At 32.2% G+C, this 13930-nt stretch overlaps 1 protein-coding gene across 2 annotated transcripts; it reads left to right on the plus strand.

Moving 5' to 3' along the window:
• Window positions 1-757: 757 nt before the first annotated feature.
• On the plus strand, window positions 758-6782 carry LOC103487632 (uncharacterized). Of its 2 annotated transcripts, none has more exons than XM_008446022.3 (5): window positions 758-2543; window positions 2627-2704; window positions 3536-3617; window positions 5482-5624; window positions 6318-6782. In XM_008446022.3, exons 1-5 carry the CDS (start codon window positions 2241-2243, stop codon window positions 6360-6362), a joined length of 651 nt encoding a protein of 216 aa, XP_008444244.2. In that variant the 5' UTR covers window positions 758-2240; the 3' UTR covers window positions 6363-6782. The 2 variants fall into 2 exon arrangements, with proteins under 2 accessions (XP_008444244.2, XP_008444243.2); XM_008446021.3 differs by having other exon boundaries at window positions 6352-6782.
• The last annotated feature ends 7148 nt before the right edge of the window (window positions 6783-13930 follow it).

The raw sequence follows: 13930 nt of genomic DNA on the forward strand, positions 1-13930 counted from the left end.
GACACAACTATTTTAACATGTACGTTGGCAATGAGTTAATAGTCAAATAATTTTTTATTTGACTTTTTTATCTTTTTGGTTTGTTTAAGAGGAGATTTTGATTTTAGAGTTTTATAAATTTTGTGGGATTTTATATTTTAATTTAAAATTTGAGAAAATTGATTAAGTTAAGAATTGAAAAATTAAGGGAAGAAAGAGAGTATCTATATGGAAAAAAAGAGAAAGATATCTCTATTATTTGTCTTAAAATTGGTTCTTTTTGAGCTTATGAAAATTACTACAAACAAATTGATCACTTTAATGATAGGGGCCTTTTTTGTTTATTTTTCTAAAAATTATTTTGTCATGAAGAATTAATCGATTATGTTCAAATAGTAACGATGAAGATATTTCTGTGTTTTTATTTGGGTTAAAGTATTTTTTATCTTTTACTGAGAGCAGTTTTGACATAAATGGTAAAGTTTGAGGTCACTTTTGTAATTTAGTTATTTTACAAAGTAAAAAGGAATAAGAATGAATAGACGTTTTTCTTAGAGGTTTATGAATTTCATCTTGCGGTGGAAATTTGATATGGACATTGAGCGTTATCTTTTATCTTTAAGTCCAATCAGTTGTTGAAATTCAAGTAGGAAATAGTTTAATTAGACTTAATTTTCTTTTTCAGTTTCTCTGCCCTTGAAGGCATAATTTTTATTAGCCAATCATACACAAATAAAATATTTTCTTTAGAAAATAATGGTTAAACATGAAATATTAGAAATGCTATCAATATTAAGAAAAAAAGATAGATGATAGATATTTTTTAAAAAATAACAAAAGCTAAAAGTTCGTTAATGGAAGAAAAAAAAAAAGAAAAGAAAAAGGAAAATGACAAAAGAGGAGAGAAGACAAAAGTTAGAAAATAAGAAAATGAAAAAGAAAAAGGGAAAAGACAAAAAAGGTCAAGAAAGTAATAATTACAGAACGGAGAAAGAGAGGACAGATGGTGGGAGAGCAGAGGTGTAGGCGTGGAGGGGGAGAGAGAATTTTGAGGTACGTGTTTGGAAATGGGATAAAATAGAAACATAAATGATTACAATTCCTCAATTTTGATCTACACTTTGAAAAAATCTCAAATTTGTTGAACAAAAATTTAGAAACGTTATAAGAAAAAACATGAAATAAGATTTTTTTTCAATAAGAATCTAACCTCCTACCTTTAAAATAGAAAAAGAAAGTTATCATACATATTTAAGTATAGTTAATATAACTTAATCATGCTTAGATTAAGATGAAAAAAGATTAATTTTATTTATTTATTGATATTATTATTGTTGTTTTTGGAATGCAGTGCTCATGTGTGCTATCAACCTTATCTCTGATTTCATGTTCCACCACTTAATTGCAAAACAATGATAATAATTATAATAAATAACAATAATATTGAAATAAATTTAGATGAATAATATTTGATTACATCTTTATTCTTATAATTACAGTGGATAATAATTTTAGAAATAATTAAAAAAAATTATAAAATATGTCAAAGTTTATTATCAATAGACTTCGATCGTCGATAAACTTTAATATAATATAAAAGTTTATAATATAAAAGTTTAATATAATATCAATCCTAAACCCTAAACCTTAAACTTTAATATAATATAAAAGTTTATCGACGATTGAAGTCTATTGACAATAAACTTTTATATTATATTAATGACATATCAATATTTGTAATATGATTCATTAGACTTTATTAACTCTATTTTATAAATATTTTCATATGTAAAGAGCCATTTTTAAATATAGAAAAAAAAGTTGAAACTATTCCTAAAATATAAAGAATATATTAAAATTCCTAAATTTTATTTAAATACTTTTGTTATAATTAATAAATAATTTTAATTTTTACTGTTATTGATTTTCAACTGCGTCACATCATTTAATATTCCACGTATACTCAAGTTGTAGTGCAGTACAAATAATAGAAAAAATAAAATCTCGTCCCTCGTACTTGGACATACGTAAATAAAGCCATTCGTTCAACTTAGCAAATAACAACGTGCCGTAGTGAAATAGAGAACCAACTGATCATGGAGTATCCAACTTTAAAGGACGCCATACCTTTAGCCCCTATCTCTTAAGTTTCAACATCTTCAACTCCCACTTCCTCGGAGCTCAGTGGCTGGCGCCGCTGTACGACAGTCTTCTTTGATGTTAAAACCCGTTCCATCCCCCTTCCATCTCCGGCTGCCACCATGCAACCGTCTCCCTCGTTGATTACTGGCCCTATCAGAACTCTAACGACCACCGTCCGACCTTCCACCATCATCATCCAAGCCTATCAGTACCAGCAACCTAATCCAAAGTTCAATAGTCTTTTTGGATATAGAACTGACCTTGTCGGTGCTTGTAGCCGTAGCTTTCCTGCTTGTGCAAGTCGCAGCCCTGGACCTCAAGTTCCTGCTGCTTCTGCTCCTTTAATCCAAACCCATCTTGGTGCTGCGTCTCGGACGTCGACACTGGAAAAGATGAATACCATCGAGGAGGAACTTGAAAAGGTTATAACCTCTAATTGCTGGATGCCCTGTTTAATTCTTCAGTAGCTTTTGTAGCGTGACAATATCTCTTGGTGGGATTTCAGGCCATTTATCGATGCCGATTCATGGCATTTTTGGGCGTCTTAGGGTCTTTAATTGGCTCTATTCTCTGTTTCATCAAGGTATGATGATTAGCTTTCAACTCTCTATCACAGTATTCTATTGTCATAGGCCACGATTTCTGTTTCATTTGTCTGTGTTCTGAGATCTTCGTTCTATTTACTTGAAATTGCTTATTTCGTATATTCGTTCTAAGAGTATGATTTAGTCCCACTAATTTGGTCCGAGTCACAGAGACATGATAGTGGCAGACTCCTTGAAATTACATTTAAGAGCAGTGAATTTAGGATGTTGGTTGCCTATACCACATTTGAGAATGTCATTTTCCAACAAAATTGTCAACAATAGAAAGCGTCCTTCCTTTATGACTTCCCTTCTTCACGCAAATCAATAATTGTGAATTGTTTTGATAGACCAACTATTTTTTAAACTTTAGTTTGTTCTATCGGTGCTTCAAACTGTTATCTTCTTATTCCACCCATTTTAACATAAGCCCTTTATATATACCTATTCAGAGTAATGATTGTTTACTTTGTTTTTGGTTTACTTTTCGTATGTGGCTATTCTTGTGAGAGACGTGGGTGGTCTCGCATACACAAGTATACATGCAAGTTGTGATTAATTTTTTTGTTGAGGACAAAAATTGTTGAATTTAGAACTATTGGAAATCTGTGAACTGAGATTTAAAAAAAAAAAAAATTAAATCTCAAGAAAATGTAATTGGTTGGAGAAAATATGGTGTATTCACCTTTATGTTCTTGAAGATTGGTATTTAAATAACTATTAGCACCACAAGTTGATTGATTTTCCATGAATTTTTACATGGTTAAATATATAATACATGTTTTGCTTTTATTGATATTCTAATTATACTACCTGATAATGCAATTCAGGGGTGCGTTCATGTAGCAGCATCTTTCTCTGAGTATTTCGTGAATCGTGGAAAAGTGATCATGGTGTTAGTTGAGGCCATAGGTACTTTCTGTGAAGTACTCTCGAACTATGTCCTCGTCTTTATTTTCTATTTGTCAATTCTGTGTTGTGTGTTCATTGTTCATAATTTTGTTATAAAAAATATCTCTGAATCTTCACGGAAAAGGGATTTGATTCAGTGCCAAGTTTAGGTTGCATACTGGGGCACATGATCTGTGAAAGAAAACTCACAGTTTTCATTGTTGATAGTTGTTTTGGTCGCAATTACTCACTGAGTTGAACCAATTTTGTTGAAATGCTTAAATGATTATGAGGACTGTGAACCTTTTTTCTTCTTTTCTTTTTGCACATCAAAATGTCATAACATAGTGTCCTACTCTTGATCCTAAACATAAAAGTAGATGCAACTTCCAACCGTCCAAGTTCTAATAGCACTGTTATTTTTGCACATCAAAATGTCATAACATAGTTGTAATGATATACTGTAAATGATCATTTGACAATGTATCAGTGTTATGTGAATTCAATTAATACTTACATAATGAGTATAAAAAATTTGCATCCAACATGTAAAATGAAGCAATTTCATTCATCCACGATAAGTGGTTGTGGGCCTTCTTAGAGAACTTGATAAGGTTATTAAGAGTATAGAGGCCCCATCCCTTTGAATGACTCTTGAACGGGGTTTTGAGGGCCACTACTAGACATCCATGGAAAGCTAGTCCTGATGGGTTCCCTTTCTTCTCCCACTTTCTTTGTTGTTCAGTAGGCGATCGGTGTAGAGTTGCTTATTTTTGGGAAGAGGAAGTAGTTGTAGGTAGGCCCATTTTCTCTTTGTTTCCTGTGTTTACCATTTTCCACCTTGAAATTGTACTCCGTGGCCTCTATCCTTCCATCTTCTAGTGGATTTTCGTCTATGGTTTAGGCTGGCCCCTCTCTGATAGAGAGTCTAACACTATTTTTGTTGGGGGGAGGGATTTTTCTGGAGCCCAGTTCTTCAAATAGGTTTTTCCTGTATTCCAAAAAATGTAATTTTCTGTCTTATTCCTCTTAGAGAGAGGTGTTTTCTTAAATAGAAGAAATACCCATTACAATGAGAAAAATATGAATTCAGCAAATATAATACAATGATTTATTAACAAGAAAGGAAATAATCAACAATAAGACACGTTCGTTCATTGGTGAGTGAGCCTTATTTTTTGTGTTCTCCAATCTCTTCCTCAAGATCCCTAATAATATTAATTATTTTGTTAGGCACATCCTCCCTTATAAGATTTCTACATTGGATCATATTTAGAAATTTTTTCCCGATTTGGTTGGGATCTAGAGTTGACTGTTGTACCTGTCGAGGATCTAGATTATCTCTTGTGGTCTTGTCAGCTTGTATGGTCAGCGTGGAGTGACTTTTTTGGGATGTTTAACTTCAACTTGGCCTGGCTAAAGAGTTCTAGCTTTGTGTTGGGGGAGTTTTGTTTTGTTTTTTTGAATTTTATTATTTCTCATGCCCTCCTTAGTGAAAAGACCACATGTTGTGGTTCCCCTGTCTTTATGCTATTGTTTGGAGTCATGGAGAGAAGAAAATCATAGGATTTTAAAAGGGGTCGAGAGGCTTTTGGATAAGCGTGATCCTCTGTTAGATATTAAGCTGTTTTTTGGTCTCCGTGTGTAAAGATCTTTTAAATTTCCCTTTAGGCCTCATTTTGCTTCACTAGAGCCCCTTCTTTGGTTAGTTGGACTATTCTTGGATTTTCTTCTTGTGTGTGTTTTGTGTATGCATTCATTTTATTTTAGTGAAAGAGTGGCTTTTTATAAAAGGGAAAGCATGTTAAAATAAAAATAAATGAATAAAAGGGGAAAGAAAACCAATTTTCAATGTCATTGATTTCTTGCTTCAAATGGCATGCAGATGTGTATCTCTTAGGAACTGTGATGCTAGTCTTTGGCACGGGTCTGTATGAGCTGTTTATCAGCCAACTTGGAAATGCACGGTCATTATCAAAGAGTAACGTTGAGCATAAATCCAATTTATTCGGCTTGTTTCCTTTAAAGGTGAGTCAATCGCGAAACTTTTTCTCTACTGTTACCTGCCTGCTTGGTGGTTCTTATTGTGATTGATTCTAGTTCTTCAGTTGAGTCAATTTGTTCTTGGATTACAAACTTCATTTGACCCTATTTCTTCAGAAAAGGAAAATCTGTTATAATTTAGTTCTTGCACTTTGACGATGTAGCCCCTTAGCATGAAAAGTGTATTAAAGTGAAAATCATAGGTGTAAACTAATAAATAAATCAACAATGGTCATATGTGCAAAAAATAAGTAATGGACAAATTGGATTCTAGGCAATAGGCATGTCAAATCCACATTACACTTTGACAGGACTTTTCATATAAAGACTAAATTTTTATCTACCGAAACTCAGAGATTAAATTGGTATAGTTTTCAAACTCAAAGATTAAAGGAACATTGTTACACATTTTGAAAATACATGAACTAAATTTGTTTCTTAAACCTATGTTTACTCGAACCTCTGTTTTCGAGATATGAATAACATTCTAGTTGTTGTTGGATGTTTGGACTGTAATTGATCTGATTGGGTATGGATAATCACATACCCTACATCTGATTGATTGTAGAGTATCAAAATATTGACCTTTTAGTGGTTCAGTTGAACTCAAATGATATTTAGTTGCTGATCACCATAATACATATAGATTATCATCTAACGTTCCTTTATATTAAACAGTCTTGTTACAGTTGTATAAGATCGTATTCTGCAGGAACGACCTAAATGGATGAATGTAAGGACAGTAAACGAGCTGAAAACAAAGCTGGGACACGTCATAGTGATGCTGCTTCTAATTGGGTTCTTTGACAAGAGTAAAAAAGTGGTAATACAATCTCCAGTTGATTTGCTTTGCTTGGCTGTTTCAATATTCCTTTCCTCTGGTACCCTGTTTTTGCTGACTAAACTAACTGAATGAAAGTAATTAGATATGTACAAATATATTTATGTAATATCCCTTCCTCTCTTTTTCTTTTTTTACTTTTTACTTTGCCATTTTTGCCCCTCCTTGAGAACAGTTAGAAACCATGAAATATTACTATTGTAAATGGGTGTGTAAGATTATTGTAAGAAGATGCTGTTGGAGTGTAGATTTTACTGCAAAGGAGTAAATAAACAAAGAAATGAAGCTTTGGGAATAAGAAATGTAGAATCTGATAAACAATGGAAATTTTGAGTAATCCGAACTGTTGGGTTGGGTTGAAACATTTTTAGACCGAACCCTGTAGTTCGGATTATAAATTTAATCAACTTAAATAACCATTATTAAAAAATGAAATCAACTCAACCTAATCATGAAATATATTGGATTGGGTTATTTGGATCATTTCATTCTAAAAATAAGAAAAATGTTGATGTGTAAAAATTTTATTTAATTATTTTAGTATATTGAATTATGAGTAAGAACTCGCCCAAAAGTTATATCCAACTAAAATTTGCATTCCAAGGTGCTAAAAATTATTTTAAAAAATTGTTGGAGAATAAATTAGTAAAAAAATTACAAATATAAACCATATCTAAAATAAATATATGTATATATAATTATATTACAAGTGAAAGATGTATCTTTTTAAAATTAATAATAATTTTGAGTTGGGTTGAATTATTTTACATGAATTCATGAACCAATCTAACCCATAAAACTATTGTTTTTTTTTTTAATTCTAACTCAACCCAAATAAATTTATAATTCAACCCAAATAAATTTATAACTCAACCCAAAATATATAGGATAGGAATCCTAGGTTGGGTTGATTGGATTTCTTTGGTCATTGGATTTTTTGGACACCCCTTTAACTTTGGTCCTTGAGTGTGATGTGTTGATATATTTTGGTGAAAGAAATAGATTTATATATATATAATTTGTCCGTGGAGATTTTGATAGAAATTCGACAACATCATCGAGAATGGTGGTTTGAGGTGGTCAGAGACATTCACCGTAAAATGATAATCAGAAGTTGGCGACGAAAGAAGTCAAGCAATGACAATTACAAAAAAAAATAGTCGTTGGTAGTTGGTCATAACAGACATAGAAAACTGATTGACAAAAGTTGACCGATAACGGTTATCATAAAACAATGGATAAAAATAGGCCAACAGCGATAAAAAAAAAAAAAAAAAAGACCAACTTAGGAACATTAACCACTAAACACACAAAATTTATTTTTCTAAAAGTTGGTTTTAGGTGTTTATTTTAAACTACATTATTCTATAAATTCATTTAGGTAGTTGTCAAATACATGATATTTTTTCTAAAACAACTTATTTCTTAATTTAATCACTTAAGAATGCAATATAAACACATCCATGAAGATTTTTTTGTTTTTGTTTTTAACTTAAAAGTATGAAAGCTTATAGTTACGAAACTAGAAGAAGAGAAGTTTCAACTTTGACCTTCTTCTTCCTTTGGTACTCTAAAATAATGACATTTAAGCATGGCATTGTTTTTACAATACTATGAATAGCCTTTCATCTCACCTTTCTTTTCTTTTGCATCTTCACCATTTTTACTACATTTCAAAATGACTAAATAAATGTCTAATGGACGGATAATAACGAAACTTAAAATTCTAACATATTTTTTCAATAAATTGGTGGAACAATCGTTTTTATTTATATTTACAAAATATGATACATTATACGGTAAAAAAGTAGTAGGAAAAAACATAGACTATTATAACTTCAAATTAGTTGAGATTTCATACACAAATTGCAATAACCAATTTAACATGTCAAACGAACTCTATAGTTTGGTAGCTAAGTGCTTTTAATTTCTTGATTAGTTTCTTTAATTTTTTTTAGTGGAAAGTGGATGTGACATCTATTTTTATTGAAAAAAATAAAGTTAATCAAACACCAAACTTATTTATTTATATATTTTATTCAAAATAAATAAGGACAGTATTTGGCAACTTTGGATCTGTTTGTTTCTCCAGTAGTTTCTCTCGATTCTTATTTTATTTGATTCTCTTTTTATATTTATTAAAATTGCTAGTTGACTTATTGGTAGAGAGGCATGCTTGAAATCACTTTTGTTTTTGGTTTAATTCCCCATCGATAATTTTATTTTGTTTCCTTTTTTCTTCTTTTATTTATTTTAATGTTTAATAATTTTTAATTTATTAATTTATCATGTATATAGTTAATATTTCTTAATATTTTAAATTTTTTTCACCTTTCTTTATTACCTTTTCTTATCTCTATGTTTAATTTAATTTAATTTTAAATTTTTAAATATTTAGGTTTATGTATTATTTTATTTTCAAATTTTATATTCAATTTTGAATTTTCTTTTTATATTTAGCTATATTTATTTTTTGTTTTTATTTGTAGTTGTTTTTTTTCATGTTTGGTTAGAGTTTGAATTTTAAATGGTTCAATATTTAGATTTATATATTATTTTGATCATTCAAATTTAAATATTTAATATGTTTATTTAAAGAGTTCTTTAAAAAATACAACAAAGCAGTAAAATATTTACACAATAACTTTGAAAATGAAAAAGCTCAAAGGCGGCTCACAATAGAAAATACAAAAATGCCTCGTCAACATACGATTAATTGACATTCAGCGCGCATAATATATTTGACTATTGTTTTGGTAGACGATCGTTTAGATTTGATTCTTTAAATTTGGGTAGTCAAATCTAAATAATTTTTTTCAAGATTTTTTTTGATACATGATCATTTAGATTTGACTATCCAAATCTAAGGGTGCGTTTGGGGGAAGAGTTGAGTCATGGAAGGATTAATGTTATGATAAACCTAGGGTTTAGGTTTATCATAACTCTTGTTTGGGGGAAGAGTTTAGAAATGTAGTTTTAAGATAATAGGTGTTTGGGGGAAGGGTTATATGGGAAGGGTTATGATAGTCTTATGATAAGATGTGTTTGGAGGAAGGGTTATGTGGGTAGGGTTATGATTTTTTTTTTACTTATTAATTTTGTTCCGATTCATATGTTATAACAGTTTGGATTACTTTCTCAAACGAAGACCTCCATCTCTAATGTTATGAAATTAGTAGATACAGTTAATCAATTTCCAAATAATTTCTTAACAATTTCTATAAATTCTACTAACTTAAGACTAAATAGAATCTCATGTAACATGATAAATTGTTCCGATAAAAGGCACAACAAAAGAAAGACTTGTTTGCACTCACTTCAGATATGTTATGCAATAACCACGAACGAAATAATAGGGTATATTAAAATGACACTCACTCCAGATATGTTATGCTCTTCATTTTTAGAGCGAAATGCTCTATTAAATCTTTATTTTTGATTAATCTAAAATTTCAAATGACTAGTTTGTCCGTTTTTATTATCTTTGTTACTTTTAAGAAGGTTTTGTCACAGCTGATAAATGCTACCATTAGCGGGTGTGCCTTATCTTACATAATATTGATTTCCATCTCCAACTCCGCTTCAATTGTGCTTGGACTTTAATGTAAATTTAGCATGTCAGAAACCTTTCTTTTAAAGGTAGAACACATCTTTCTATTATTTTTATACGATCTAAAAGTAAAATTAAGAGCTTTTAGATCAAGAAGAATGTGTGCTACCTTCCACAATTCTTAGTCCATTTCTCTCTTCAGCCAAAAGAACAGAGCATAGTCAAGACTAAGAAAATAAGGCAAAATGCACATTGAAATCAAAGACCATGAACATGAATATTACTGCTCACGAGCTTCATTTGCCACAATTGATCTGAGTTACCATGGTAATGAATTCATAAGAACTACCACAATTGAATAACTTGATTTCAATCCATTAATCAACCCCAAAGAACTTAGAAACACACATTTACATAGGAAATCCAAATAGACAAATGGCATGGAAAGAAAGGTTCAAGTAGAAATGTACATTAGCAAATAATCGTGATATTAACAACAAATAACAAATAAACAAGAACAAAATTAAGAAAAAAAAGAAAAAATGAAACAATATTCGGATGAGAAAAACAATACCAATATGAGAAAAGCAACACCCATAAGAGAAAAAAGAAAGACAACCCATAAGAGAGAAGATTGATAGAAGGGGCAATACAGAAGAAGAATAAATGAATGAATCTGGACAAGAGTAGCATTTAGCGACTGTTGTGCACTAAATTCACTTAGAATCGTCAATTTCCCAATTCGATTCCATCGGTTTCGCGCGTGGAAAAGCATCGCATCCCATGTTTGTTTCTCTCTCTCTCCTTCTTCCTCTGTTCCCTCCTTCTTCCTCTGTTCCGTTCTTGAAATGAAATCACATTTCCAATCCAAAATATTCAACAAACACGGAATGGAGAATGGAGAGGCATACTATTCGACATCAACTCTGAATCAAAGAGAAAGCAAGTAAGGTTCGACGATTGAAGAGAAATGGAAGAGAAACATGGAATCGAAGAGAAACATGGAGAAGAAGAAGAAAGAAGAAGAAACGCAGGTAACACTACAAGAAATCGAACTTTTTCCGACGTCAAAAAAGACGTCGGCATAAAAGACGTCGGAAATAAGAGGTTCTCCCGACGCATAAAGTAAGACGTGGGGAGAAAAAGTTATTCTCGACGCATAAAGTAAGACGTCAGAAATAAGAGGTTTTCCCGACGCACAATTCATGCGTCGGGCATAAGACGTCGGGAAATAAGGGGTATTTCCGACGTCGTAATTAATGCGTTGGAAAAAGTCTCACGTGGAAAATAAGGGGTATTCCCAAGGCCTAGGTTTTTTCGACGCCGTAACTGTGCGTCGGGAAAGGCAAGTAGTGCGTCGGGAACGACATAGATTTTCCCGACGCCGTAAGTAGTGCATCGGGAAAAGCCTCACGTGTAGGTATTCCCAAGGCCTAGGTTTTTTCGACGTCGTAAGTGTGCGTCGGGAAAGGCCTAGGTTTTCCCGACGCCGTAAGTAGTACGTTGGGAAAAGCCTCACGTGGAAAATAAGGGGTATTCCCAAGGCCTATGTTTTCCCGACGCCGTAAGTGTGTGTCGGAAAAGGTAAGTCGTGCGTCGGGAAAGGTCTAGGTTTTCCCGATGCCGTAAGTAGTGCGTCGGTAGGTTTTCCCGACGCCGTATGTAGTGCGTCGGGAGATCCCCTGATTATTTATTTCGTTTCTGTTTTACACAGAACTGAAGACGAAAGGGAAAGGGTTCGGAGAAGAGAGAAAAATTTGTCGCTTTCCGTAGCTCGCTATCGTCCCTTCTATCGTCATTGCCGTTCGTTGCCGCGACTGCAACTTCAGCTTCAGCATTCCTCCATCCGTAGCTCGCCGCCAACCTTCTCTTTGCTGTCTTTCAAGTTCTTCTATCTCCATTCTCACTTTTTCAGGATCCCGTTTGTCACCCTGTAGCTAAGTCAGTCAATGACTTTCAAAACAAATATATCTTAGATGAATTTTTTCTATTGAAACAACTTTCATTGAATGAATATGTGTGCGTCTGTACATGATAGGGTTGGCCTAACATTGGACAAACAAGAAAAATCTCAAGTTTAACGAACCTTTTCAAGTGCTTTTCTCGAGCTTTCAATATAGTGTCGACAAAACGGTTCCTCAACAAAGCTGCACGGTAAAGCCTGTCGGGGGAGGCTTTTCCGACGCAGTACATGGCGTCGGGAAAGCAGACGAGGATTTCCCGACGTCGTGGATTGCGTCGGGAAAGACAGTGTCGGGAGAGGCTTTCCCGACGCGTGACTAACACAGCTTCGGGAAAGCCTATCCCGACTCACTTCCCCCGACGTTTGTCCCGACGTTGAGGACTGCATCGGGAGATCCTTTCCCGACGTATTTTTCACTTCCCCCGACGTTTTTCGGCGTCGGAAAAATTCTAATTTCTTGTAGTGTATGGTTCGACGATTGAAGAAGAAACACAAGAAAGAAGAAGAAAATTAAAGCAAACATGGAATCGAAGAGAAACATGGAGAAGAAGGAGAAGAAAGAAGAAGAAAGAAGAAGAAGATATGCAAGAAATGGAGAGGCAGACTATTCGAAAAGGGGAAAACGCAAACACGGGTTGAAGAAACGCAAACACGGGTTGGAAGGAGGGCAAAACGAGGTTTATGGAAACTCTAGTACCAAACGCGGGTTAGGGTTAAGTAACCCTAACCCCACAGTATTAATCTGCCGCCCAAACGCCCCCTAAACGATTTTTATTAAGATTCTTTGGTACACAATCATTTAGATTTGACTTTTTTGTTACATGATTTTTTTTTTGATTTGGCTACTTAATATTCCAACAAATATTTTTCAACATCTTTTATATCTGGTAACGATCCTGAACAACCAAATAACAATTGAAAAAAAAATAAAAAATAGATATTTTATATTTGATACACGATCTTGAACCAAATAATAGTTTAAAAAAATAAAAGAAAATTTGCTGAAAAAGTAGGGCAAAAGACGATGGAAAGGAAAAGAAAAATTGCAGAAGAAAGAAGATGGAAAGAAAGAGCAAACCTGAAATCTTTAAAAAATAGCCGACTTATTGGCTTTTTTGATTTTTTTATACGGGCGTAAATATATTGGTGTTTTGTTATATTTATGAACATTTTTCTTTATTTAAATATTTTCTAAATTTTAAATTTCAAATTTTACAACATGCATGTTTATATATGTTATTTTAAATTTAAATTTAATATTTTTAGTTCCCTTAAAATTAGTTAGAATTTTACATTACATAATTTTTTTTACTAAGATATATATTTAGGGGAAATTTTGTAACAAAATGAAAAAGTGCATGACGTTGGCAATTTTTTTAAAATATTTTATGTTTGCCCTTCCATTTTATCATCTTTCTTCTCCTCTTCTCGTGCGATTTTTTTTTCTTTCCATCGTCTTTCTTCTCTTTCTATTTTTCTATTATTTTTTTTCAAGCTGTTATTTGTTAAGATCGTGTATCAAATATAAAAGATCTATTTTGTTTCATTTTTTTCAATTTGTTATTTGGCAAATATAAAAAACGTCTAGCAAATATAAAAAAATCTTAAAAAAACGCCGTTTAGATTTGGGTAGCCAAATTTAAATGATCGTGGATAAAAAATAGCAAAATCTAAATGATCGTGTACCAAATAATCTTAAAAAAATCATTATCTAAAGAAACATGTACAAAAAAAAAAATAAACGATCATGTGTAGCCAAATCTATGCGATCGTGCACCAAAAGAATCTTGAAAAAAATCGTTTAGCCAAATCTAAATGATTGTATACTAAAGAATCTTAAAAAAAATTGTTTAGATTTGGTGCCAAAATCTAAACGATCGTGTAACCAAATTAAATGATCGTGTATAGAAAATCTTGAAAAAAAATCGTTTAGATTT

Source organism: Cucumis melo, chromosome 7 (genome assembly GCF_025177605.1).
Source record: "Cucumis melo cultivar AY chromosome 7, USDA_Cmelo_AY_1.0, whole genome shotgun sequence".
In the NCBI taxonomy this organism is placed as follows: Eukaryota; Viridiplantae; Streptophyta; class Magnoliopsida; order Cucurbitales; family Cucurbitaceae; genus Cucumis; species Cucumis melo.